This window comes from Cetorhinus maximus, chromosome 28, assembly GCF_964194155.1.
Source record: "Cetorhinus maximus chromosome 28, sCetMax3.hap1.1, whole genome shotgun sequence".
In the NCBI taxonomy this organism is placed as follows: domain Eukaryota; kingdom Metazoa; phylum Chordata; class Chondrichthyes; order Lamniformes; family Cetorhinidae; genus Cetorhinus; species Cetorhinus maximus.
Genome location: NC_135906.1, coordinates 15,822,663 through 15,834,756, shown reverse-complemented (window position 1 = coordinate 15,834,756; position 12,094 = coordinate 15,822,663). Strand labels below are relative to the sequence as shown.

Below are 12,094 nucleotides of genomic sequence, written 5' to 3'. Positions count from 1 at the left end.
GTCCTGCCTTCACATTGAGGATACCCTCCATCGTGTTGTGTGGCACTACCACAATGCTTTAGATCTGCCTTACCCATTTTTAAGTTGTGCAGCGAGTGAATATCTGACTCTGTTTCTTCTGGCTCCTGTGGATTTCATGATTTCTACCTTTTTGTTTAAAATTTTGTCTCAATCTGTCTTTACAATATTGCATAATGTGCCCACTACAATGGCAGTAGAAACACTCGATTCTTTTAAATTGTCATTTGTTTGCAGGCTGTCAAGGTTCTATTTCTGCCATTACTAATGTGGGTTTTCTCTGTTAAACCATTGCTTTTTACTGGTCTGTTAATGATGGCTGTTCCCCGCCTTTCCATGGAGCTCTGCGCCATTTCTAACTGGTGTTTCCCTCCCAGCGTGATGGACGGCGCCATTTTGTGCTCCCTTGATTGCTTTTGAGTCCCTGACTGTGTTTTCCATTGCGAGTGCCAACTCCAGCGCCTTGCTGAAGCCTAAATTCATTTCTGGCAACAACCTTTTTTGAATGGTGCCTTCATTAATCCCACATACTAATTGGTCTCTTAACATGTCGTTAATCGATGTCCTGAACTCACAGTGCTCTGTCAGTTGTTTTAAGGCTGCTACATAGCAAGCAACTGTCTCTCCAGGGGCGCGACACCTCGAATTGAACTTAAAACGCTGTGTTGTTACCAAGGATTTCGGCTGAAAGTGGCTTTTCACGAGATTTACCAATTCTTCAAAGCTCTTGGATTCTGGGGCATTAGGTGCCGATAGACTATGAATGATGCCATATGTTTTCACATGCCGATAAGAGGATCACCTGCCTCTTCTCCCCTGATATGTCGTTAGCCAAAAAGAAGAACGTGAGGCGTTCAATATAATGTGACCAGTCATCAGTTGTCTGATTAGAACAGTTCGATACGGCCAAACTGTGGCATACTGGAGAGAGATAACTTCGACGACTATGGTGAGGGCTGTAAGGCATGGCTGATTCACTTCAGTGGAATTTTCGCAGCTTTCCTTGGTGTCGTCGACTGGTCGTGCTTTGCCTCGTTGCCAGTTGTTATGTCCCTTCTTTTGGGTCACTTCACTCGCGAACACGGTTGCACGCCTATCTGCCGGTGGGTGAGTTGGCAAACAATATACTGCAGACGCAGAGACCAATATAAGATGAAGCACATGCTGTTTATTTACACAAGGCACAGAGCACTAACACAATGTGTGCTTCTCCAACCAGACCCTATTTTAAAACTACAGATTAACATTGTCGCCCACGCTACACAGCAATTGGGTAATACAGTCACATGGTCAATCTGATCACACTCTCTTAAAGGTGTATTGCACCTCAGATTACCACAGTCCCATACAAAAGACATCACATCACTCCTCCACTACTGCACCAGGGCTTCAACCTAGATAACATGCTCAAGTCTCTGGAGTGGGACTTGCGCACATAATCTTCTAACTAGGTGGCAAGAGCCCAACAAAACACAGCTAACACATTCTACAACTGCATATGATTAAATTCATGATATTTTATGGAAAATGTAAACATACTATGCACTTTAGTAGGGAAGCTTTAATCTTGTTATGAAGGGCTTTCTTGAAAGGAGTCATTTTTTGCTGAGTTCTGGCTGTTACAGTTGGCTATAGCTGAGTAGTTAGCTGTTTGGTGTGTTGTTTGGAAGATATCCTGTATACCATGACCAGGATGAGGTATTTACCAAGTGGAGGGGAGGAATTGCTGGCTATGTGCAACAAATCATTATGTGTTGGCAAAAGTGGTTGCAGGGATGGGAGGGTGCCAGGCAGATGTAAGATGGTTTTGAGTTCCCTAAAGGCATTCTGGCTAAATGCAGTGCCCACACTGGTAGTCAGTGATATGACACAGATGTTCCCATGGTCAATACCTATGCTGAGTTGGTGATTCTCAGCTCCACTGCAGTAGGGATGCACCTATTTGCCTCAGTGCTACAGCTAATCAATATCCAATGATATCTGATGGAAATTGTGTATGTGTATGGAACAGGAGCTGGTTTGACTGTGATGCCCAGTGGTCAGGTGTTTGTGTGTGTGTGTGTTTGTTTGTTGAGATTGTGAGGGGAAAGCTACTGTTATTTGATCCAAGTCAGTTACCAAAATTATATGCAGAATGCTTGCAAAACGGCCAGCTATGTCATGGAACAGGACATTCTTGAAGTGTTCCCAAAATTATATGTATTTCTTTTCTTCCAGTTACTGACTTTTCTCGATGTAGGTCAGAGGTACCAGTCTCAAGTGCAAGCAAAGTTCAAACACTGAAACACATGCGCACATATTCGCATACCCTAGAAAAACGTAAAATGCTGGAGACACAGAACAGGTCAGGCTGTATCTGTGGAGAGAACAATAAAGTTAATATCCATCTCTCTGTCTTTGCTCAGACGCTGCCTGACCTGCTGAGTAATTTCAGCATTTTTATTTCAGATTTCAACCACCAGCAGATTTTTTGCTTTTCATCTATGTTCAGATACCTGCCTGATGTTATTATAGTCACTATTCATGTTTTAACCCTTGTTCAAGCTAACTTTTCCCTTCTTTCCAGACTTAGAAGATGAAAAGTTGAGGCAGGCTCATAAGCACCACAATGATCGTGAACACAAACATGAACATAGACATAAATATAAGCATGAACATGGGCCTATTATTGAGCGTAATAATTATTGGATACTCGGGCAAAAACGCTTCAGAATGATCGTTATCAGTAAGTAGTGAAGTGACTGGTAACTATGAAAACTCCATTCAGCTCCTGCAATACCCATTATGTTTATATAAAAAAATAGCAGGCCATTACGCTGCAGAAAGATCTTAAGTTTAATTTCCAATTGGACATTGCTAGTCCTCAGTATCAAGTATGGTAAGGGTCTCAGGGGTTCCAATGAAAAGGGATCAGTGCAAGCATTCTCAGAGCACCAACAAGCAAATATAAACATTTTTGCAGGCAATTCAGTGGCTGCCTCTCCCTCTCATTACAGCCAGCTTCCAAGGTCTGTTGCTGCAAATTTCAACCTCCATCCTAGCCCAACTGCCCAGCAGTGACTAGGCTGCCCACCCACCCTCCATGTGCAAATAATTCTAGGGATGGAGACCTTTCCATGGAAGATGACCATACAACCTGCTGACACTGCATCCATGGGAAAATCCAGGCTAACGTCCGTGACAGATTAGAGGAATTGATGGAGTAAGTCGAAAAGGCAAGTGGAACTGTGAGCTTTATACCCAAGGGGGTGATGCTAAATTTGTATCAAACAGTCATTGGGCTACATTTGGCCGATTGCATGCAGTTCTGGGAATCCCATGGTAGGAAGGATATTAGAGCCATGGAAAAGATAAACAAGGACTCAATAGAATGACACCTGGAATGAGAGGGAATAGATGTAAGACTCACAGTGACACAAATGTAAGATAAGCAGGACAAAGGTAAAATAAGACTTTTTTCAGACAGAGGACTGTGAGAACATGAAATTCCTTATCAGAAACCCAGACAGAGGCTGAAATATGGTAAATAGAATTATATATATGTTTATAAAAGAGGAATATGAAAGGACAGGAGAAGGACAGAGAAATGGAATTATGAGGGGGGATCTCATAGAAACCTATAAAATTCTAACAGGACTAGACAGGGTAGATGCAGGAAGGATGTTCCTGATGGTGGGGGAGTCCAGAACCAGGCGTCACAGTCTGAGGATATGGGGTAGGCCACTTAGGACTGAGATGAGGAGAAATTTCTTAACCCAGAGAGTGGTGAGCCTGTGGAATTCGCTACCATAGAAAGTAGTTGAGGCCAAAACATTGTATGTTTTCAAGAAGGAGTTGGTTATAGCTCTTGGGGCGAAAGGGATCAAAGGATATGGGGAGAAAGCAGGAGCAGGCTATTGAGTTGGATGATCAGCCATGATCATAATGAATGGTGGAGCAGGCTCGAAGGGCCAAATGGCCTACTCCTGCTCCTATTTTCTATGTTTCTAGATTGACTGTTCCAATTGAAAAGTTAGCACCAGCTCTGACCCTAAGAACAGAAGTATTTGTGGCTATAAATAGAAAGAAAAAAACTGTAAAATCAGAAAATGCTGGAGATAGAAAGTTAGTCAGGCAACAGACTGGCTCCTTTTTTGTTATTGTCCTCAGCCAAAAATACTGACTCTTTCTGCAGTGTGATGTTAAGGCTAGACATAGTTCCCCATTTGCTGCCCAGGTTGAGATCAGTTAAATCAGCACCAACCAAGGAGTAAACCTAATTACCTGGAAAAACTCAGCAGGTCTGGCAGCATCGGTGGAGAAGAAAAGAGTTGACGTTTCGAGTCCAATGACCCTTCAACAGAACTGAGTGTAGTTAGGAGAGGGGTGAAATATAAGCTGGTTTAAGGTGGGGGGTGGGGTGGGGGGAGAGAAGTTGAGGGTGGGGTGGTTGTAGGGACAAGCAAGCAGTGATAGGAGCAGAGAATCAAAAGATGTCACAGACAAAAGGATCAAAGAGGTGTTGAAGGTGGTGATATTATCTGAGAGAATGTGCTAATTAAGAATGGATGGCAGGACACTCAAGGTACAGCTCTAGTGGGGGTGGGGTGGAAAGATTGACAAGGTATTAGTTGTATATTTAAAAATAATGGAAATAGGTGGGACAAGAAAAATCTATATAAATTATTGAAAAAAACAAAAGGGAGGGGGAAGAAACGGGGTGGGGATGGGGGGAGGGAGTTTAAGATCTAAAGTTGTTGAATTCAATATTCAGCCCGGAAGGCTGTAAAGTGCCTAGTCGGAAGATGAGGTGCTGTTCCTCCAGTTTGCGTTGGGCTTCACTGGAACAATGCAGCAAGCCAAGGACAGACATGTGGGCAAGAGAACAGGGTGGAGTGTTAAAACGGCAAGCGTTTGCAGAACACCTGCGGTCTGTCCGCAAGAAAGACCCAAACCTCCCTGTCGCTTGCCATTTTAACACTCCACCCTGTTCTCTTGCCCACATGTCTGTCCTTGGCTTGCTGCATTGTTCCAGTGAAGCCCAACGCAAACTGGAGGAACAGCACCTCATCTTCCGACTAGGCACTTTACAGCCTTCCGGGCTGAATATTGAATTCAACAACTTTAGATCTTAAACTCCCTCCCCCCATCCCCACCCCGTTTCTTCCCCCTCCCTTTTGTTTTTTTCAATAATTTATATAGATTTTTCTTGTCCCACCTATTTCCATTATTTTTAAATATACAACTAATACCTTGTCAATCTTTCCACCCCACCCCCACTAGAGCTGTACCTTGAGTGTCCTGCCATCCATTCTTAATTAGCACATTCTCTTAGATAATATCACCACCTTCAACACCTCTTTGATCCTTTTGTCTGTGACATCTTTTGATTCTCTGCTCCTTCTGCTTGCTTGTCCCTACAACCACCCCACCCTCAACTTCTCTCCCCCCACCCCACCCCCCACCTTAAACCAGCTTATATTTCACCCCTCTCCTAACTACACTCAGTTCTGTTGAAGGGTCATTGGACTCGAAACATCAACTCTTTTCTTCTCCACCGATGCTGCCAGACCTGCTGAGTTTTTCCAGGTAATTCTGTTTTTGTTTTTGTTTTGGATTTCCAGCATCCGCAGTAGTTTTTTGTTTTTATCAAGGATTAAACCTTCCTGGTCTGTATGGCTCAGTACAACACCATGGGCTGGATTTTATGGCCCTTTGAGGAATGTTGGCAGGTGGGCGGTGGGGGGGATGGGGCTGTAAAATTGGGTGCCATGCCATAAGTGCCATAATTTCCTAACCACAGGAGTTTTACAGATAGTTGTGTTTTCCCTAACTCAGCCCTGGGTGAGAGCTCAGCACAAACTGGAGAATGCTCTGAGACCTTCTGTTCTGAATGTCAAAGAGGCTTTAGCCTCTTCCTAAATCATTCAGACTCCACATGGGGGGAAATTATCAAACACACTTTCCCTGAACTAACTCCTAGGAGCTGGTTAAGGAGTGGTATTGAGAAAATACACGTTGCAATTTTAACATGCAATGATTCAAAGATGCTGGACTGCTGATGAATAGCATTAAAGTGGAAATCTGCAACCTCCCACTGCTCCTTTTTCGTCAACAGCATGATGAAACTGGATACTGTTGAAAGCTGAACAGTTTGTCTCCTTTAAGTAGAGAGCATATAGAGAGAATATTGCGCGTCTGCTGCTGATGGGAAGGGATGGACAAGTTTCCTATTAATATTCTTTTTCACATAGCTGTATTATCAGGACATGCTTATAGAGAGATTTGGAATGGCATACACAATCCACCAGCATAATGTGCATTTATATCTGCAGGTTTATTTCACCTAGTTTTAGACAGTGTTTCCATGCACCACTCTTTCACCTTTAGACAGACCATCTACCCATGATTCTCTCTCTCTCTCTCTCTCTGTTCACGGATCATGCCCCAAGAGGGCATTGGCGACCCTGGACTTCCATGTGTTGGCCCATGGTTATGCTTGGCGAGGTACTGCAGTGGTTTGCCATTGCTTTCTGCAGGTTCTGGTGACCAAGAGATTCTCCCGCTCTTGTCACCTGCCATAGGTATATTGGAAGGATTTGCAGGTTGATAATCAACCTGTTTGGCTATGTTATGAATGCACCTTCCGTGGCTATCAAATCCCAGAGCGGGACTTGAACCCGAAGCTTCTGGCTACCCACTGCACCACAAGATCTCCCACCCTACCTATGACTAAATAACCAGAACCAGCTACCTTATGCCAATAGCTGCATTTGTGGATCTATCCTACAAGCAGGTTAAAGGGTAATAAGAACAGAAAGTGCTGGAAAAACCCAGCAGGTCTGGCAGCATCTGTGGAGAGAAAAACAGAGTTAATGTTTTGAGTTGAATATGACCCTTCTTTGAAACTCTTCTTTGACTTGAAACGTTAACACTATTTCTCTCTCCAAAGATGCAGCCAGACCTGTTAAGTTTTTCCAGCATTTTCTGTTATTATTTCAGGTTTCCAGCATCCGCAGTATTTTGCTTTTATATCAGGATAAGGGGGTCTGTCTTGTTACACATTGGAGTATAGCACTCGTAGAGTATAAAAAGGACCTTTAGCGAATCGATCATTCCCTCATTAGGAATATATTTAGTATGCAGTTGTATGCTCTGTGCATCAGCAGATGCTATATAGTTCTAGGGACTTACCCAACATTCCTGCCGTGGTAACTCCTTTTTCTTCCTTTCTTTCCAGTTATTTTAGCAGTTATCGTGTGTTTAATTATATTACTGATGTTGGTCTGGTTTATTCACCCGAGAAAGAATGTAAGGAAAACGTAAGTCTGGTGCAAACACATTGTACCCGTTCAAAATACCATGTTAAGTGGGATAGTTTTTGGAAATATCTGATTTATAAGTTACAAGTATTGTCATGGCCCTTATAGAATTGGGAAATGTTTCCAACCTTACCTGACTGAAAGAGAAAATTACAGATGTGAAGCTTAAGTTTAAGAGCTCTGCTGTGATACTCAGACCACATCATTTGTACATTAGAGAGAACCTTGCATTAATGTCATGTCTCTCAAAATGCCTCAAAAAGTGTCTCACATACAATGAAGTTACTCTGAGGTGCAAGAACTATTATATAGGCCTGTATAATCATTATACACACAAAGATTCTCACAGGCGATAGTGAGATGAATAAGCAGTTAATCTGTTTTTGGTGGTGTTGGTTGCGGGAGGAATGTGGACCAGCACACTAGGAACTTCTAGCTCACCCTTGAATAATACCATGGAATCTTTGAAACATCATTACCATCCATTAGAGCAGGCAGACGGGATCTCATTTTATCTCTTGCAAAGGACAGCACCTCTGACACTGCAGAACTCCCTCAGTACTGCTCTGGAGTGTGTGCCAAGATATGAGCTCAAGCTATGGAGGTAGGGTTTAAATCTATAATTTTCTGAACAAGGCAAGAATGTTACTAAATGAGGCAAGTTTATTAATTTAATCACTTGTTTTTGAGGTTAATTTTCCATTTTCCTTCCCCTATGCAAAAGCATTATTGTTTTAATTCCTTCATAGGATATGGGCATCACTGGAAAGTCAGCAATTATTGCCATCCTTAATTTCCTTTGAGAAGAAGGTGGTTGAACCTTCAATCACATTTTCTATTTTATATAAGTTAGTATACTTAAGAAGTAGCTGTAAAGCTCTTTGGGAACTCCTGAGGTCATGTAAGGTGTTATATAAATGTAAGTTGATCTCTTTAAATGTGGAAGAGATTACAGTGAAACTTCATGCTCTCCTCACCCAACAATCATATGCACAGATGATAGCTGCTGAAGCTAATTGTAGCACCTAAGTGTTGCCTGAGCTAAGGAAAGCTCACTCAGTGCAGACTGAGATCAAATTTAGGATTGTCCTAGTCTATACAGTTTAGAGAAGTAATCTTTGCATCAGCTGAGAGGAGCACATCATCCGTTAGTGCCACTTCTAGCTTCAGTAGCATTTGAACATTTCTTTTACTTTTAACTCAGACTATAGTGAATTCATTTCGTTTAATGTTTAATTAAAACATTAATTTGGGAGGAAAATAAACTTTAAATGCTTTCAAGACAAATCTTGTCTGTTCTGTTAGTCCTATTCCTCCATTAAATCAGTATCTAAATGTAATTCGCTTTTCTGAATTTGTGAAGTTTCATTTAACAAATTTGCACATTAACATTGGCCTGTTCACTCTAATTCATATTTCTGTTACATTTTAGAAGCAGCAAAAAGTGACAACGTAAAATGAGGTGAGTGATCTATGTCACAGAGATATTTGCAAGCATTGCCTCTAGGCACTGAATCTACCCTGGGCCTTCTAATTCTCAGAAATAAGCTTGGGGTCAGTTTTCATGTAAAGGCCAATGTTACACGGCCTTATCTCATCCAATCACCCTCGATTCAATGACTGTCAGTGTGCTGTGTGATTGCCTATGTATGGTCAAGTTGTCGATAAACCAGAGGCTTTTGCCATTAACGTTGGCAAGATCGATTCTAAACTGCTCAGCCCCATTAGAAACTTCACACTATAGGCTTTTTAATAATCCCCATTCCTGTTATTGTCAATGGAGTACAAGCACAATGTTGTGCTAGACCCTAGACCTCAGATTCAAAGCTTACATCTTATCCTTCACCAAACCATCCAGTTTCAATTTCTACATACTGTCTATCTGAATTATCAACTATTCTGGGTGAGTGTAGTTAAGGATGCAGATAGACGATATGTAATCTTATGAAACGCTTACCTTTGACTTGACTTTTCCAGCTTGATCCTTGTTGTAGGCCTCCTGAGTTTCACTCCACATAAACTCCAATTCATCCAGAACTGTACAGCCCTCATCACCCTCTCCTTGATTAAATTCCACCATCTATATCACCCAATGATTACTAACCTCCATTAACTTCCCTCCCCCAGTGCATCAACTTCAGTCCACCCTCTTGATAATAGATCCCAACGCCCAACCCCATGTTCCACCTTCCTGCTGTTCCCGCTGTGATTTACTGTACTTACCCTCAATTAGGAACATAGCAGCAGGAGTAGGCCATTCAGCCCCTCTTGAGCCAGCTCCGCCATTCAATTAGATCATGGCCAATCATCTACCTCAACGCCATTTTTCTGCGCTATCCCCATATCTCTTGATATCATTCGTATCTAGAAATTTATTGATCTCTGTCTTGAATATACTCAATGATTGAGCTTCCACAGCTCTCTGAGTAGAGAATTCCAAAGATTCACAACCCCCTAAGTGAAGAAATCCCTCCTCAGTCCTAAATGGCTTGCCCCTTATTCTGAAACTGTCTCCCCTGGTTCTAGAGCCCCCCAGCTAAGGGAAACTTCCTTTCTGCATCTACTCTGTCTAAAAAAAAGTTGTAAGTTTCAATGAGATCACCTCTCATTCTTCTAAACTCTAGAAAATGCCCATGCCCAGTTTCCTCAATCTCCCCTCATAGGTCAGTCCCGCCATTCCAGGAATTAGTCTGGTGAACTTCTGCTGCACTCCCTCAACGGCAAATATATCCTTCCTTAGGTAATGGGACTAAAACTGTACACAATACTCCAGATGCGGTCTAACTGAGGTTCTATACGATTGAAGCAACATGTCTTTACTCCTGTACTCAAATCTCTTGCGATAAATGCCAACATATCATTTGCCTTCCTCATTGCTTGCTACACCTGCATGTTAGCTCTCAGTGACTTATGAACATGGACACCATCTGCCACGTTGTTTCCCATTGACTGGGCCTGTCCAAATCCCATTGAAGCCTCTTTGCATTATCCTTACAACTCATATTCCCACCTAGTTTTGTATAATCTGCAAGCTTGGAAATATTGCATTTGGTTCCCACATCCAAATCGTTGATATAGATTGTGAACAGTTGGGGCCCAAGAACTGATCCTTGCGGTACCCCACTAGTCACAACCTGCCAACTTCATCATATGTAACACAGCCCTCAGCTATATCTCTCCCACAGCTTGTAACCCTCCCTTGTTTCTTCCTTCTTCATCTTTAAAAGCTCCCTTAAAACCTAGCTATTGACGGAACATTCAGTCACCGCCCTGACCTTCCTAGTCCTGCTTGAATCTAAGCCCCAGCTGTGAAGCAGTCTGCGATTCCTTGTAATGTTAAAGTTGCTGCATCGTCCATTGCCACTTCCCATACAGATATCTCCATTTGTTAGTAAGGGTTTAGATATGCTCAGTTACATAAAGCAGTATATAATTGAGCTACAGAGAGCAGCAGGTTGCAGGTTCCATCCTTGGTTTGTGCGTTGATCTCAGCAACGGCAATAGTTGGAATGCTACAACTAGTTTCATTAATTCTAGATTAAGGTTAAAATCAGGCAGGGGCTCTCTCCTGGCTACTACCCATTGAACCCTGCCAGAAAATGGATGTCAGGTGAGAACAGGATTAGTTTAACTGTCATGTTTCCCACCTTAGAATTGTCTGCCAAGACCAAATGTCCAGGTTCAGATGTGAAGAATGGCCACTGGAATGAGATACCAGGCGTTTCCTAGCCTCCAATAAACTGTATCTTTGTCAGGAGAGGAAAGGGAGAAAATTGACCAAAACAAAAAATTCTAATGCTGATGTTCCATTTTACCCTTCACAGGAATTTGAACCTTGTCAGGATGGAAATTCAACACTATCCAGTAAGGGCTGGCAGCATGGAAACTAACCATTTAATCAGTTGACAAAGTATATTTTGTTGGTGTGTAACTATAAAAACAGGAAGCTTTTCATATTCACTTTGTATTCAATTATTATTGGCTGAAATGTTTAGACCTGAGAATGTAGTATTATTGAAACCGATCTTGATTGTTGGAAATAGGTTTGGAGGTACTAGAAGTTATTGAATCATTACGGCACTGAAAGGGCATTAAGCCCAGGTCAGCCCTCTATAGAACGATCCCGTTGGTCCCATTCTCTGTCCTATCTACATAGTCCTGCAAGTTTATTCCTCTCAATGTCCAATTTCCCTTTGAAATCTTGCCCTTATTAATAAATCCCTCCATTTTCTTAGCCCACCGTAACTCTTGCAGCTGTACATCTCAAGCTATACTGTACTGTACTGTTCTCCAATTCTGGTCTCCTGTCCATTGCTCCTGCTATTGATATGATTTTACAAAATACTGGCAGCCGCTTTATTTTGATATATGGTACATAGTTCTTGAAAATAAATAAACTGGGCTCATGTTGCACATTGCCCCCTGTAAAGATGGTGGAATGGTAGCCGTGCATGTACCTTGCTGCACGTTGCCCCCTATAAATATGGCAGCCACGCATACAACTGCGCATGCACGGCCTGGGCAGCAAACGCAGCCTTGAAGAACTTGATCCTCATTGCATCACCTCTTCCCTTTCTTTCTTTTAAAACTATCTCAGAGTCTTTCCTTTCACTACCTTCAACCAACTCTGCTAAATCCTCTACCATTTGGTCTGCCTTTTTCCAATGGGAAGCACTTTGAGCAGTTTTATTATGTTGCTTGCAGAAAAAGCCAAATAATTGGCAAATGGAGTTTGACACAAATAAATATGAGGTAGTACATTTTTGTAGGAAGAG

At 42.2% G+C, this 12,094-nt stretch overlaps 1 protein-coding gene across 8 annotated transcripts in view; it reads left to right on the top strand.

The window, feature by feature from the left end:
- Positions 1-11,257, top strand: part of LOC144668998 (uncharacterized) — a 54,623-nt gene extending 43,366 nt beyond the window's left edge. For 4 of the 8 annotated variants that reach the window (XM_078531540.1, XM_078531545.1, XM_078531544.1 and 1 more), the window contains 4 exons: positions 2,585-2,743; positions 7,238-7,319; positions 8,752-8,781; positions 11,144-11,257. In XM_078531540.1, coding sequence (XP_078387666.1) covers positions 2,585-2,743; positions 7,238-7,319; positions 8,752-8,767 — 257 coding nt within the window. In that variant the 3' untranslated portion in view covers positions 8,768-8,781; positions 11,144-11,257. Of the gene's footprint in view, positions 1-2,584; positions 2,744-7,237; positions 7,320-8,751; positions 8,782-9,982; positions 10,060-11,143 lie in introns of all 8 variants that reach the window. The other 4 variants (XR_013573580.1, XR_013573581.1, XM_078531541.1 and 1 more) reach the window with 4 other exon arrangements.
- Positions 11,258-12,094: the final 837 nt, after the last annotated feature.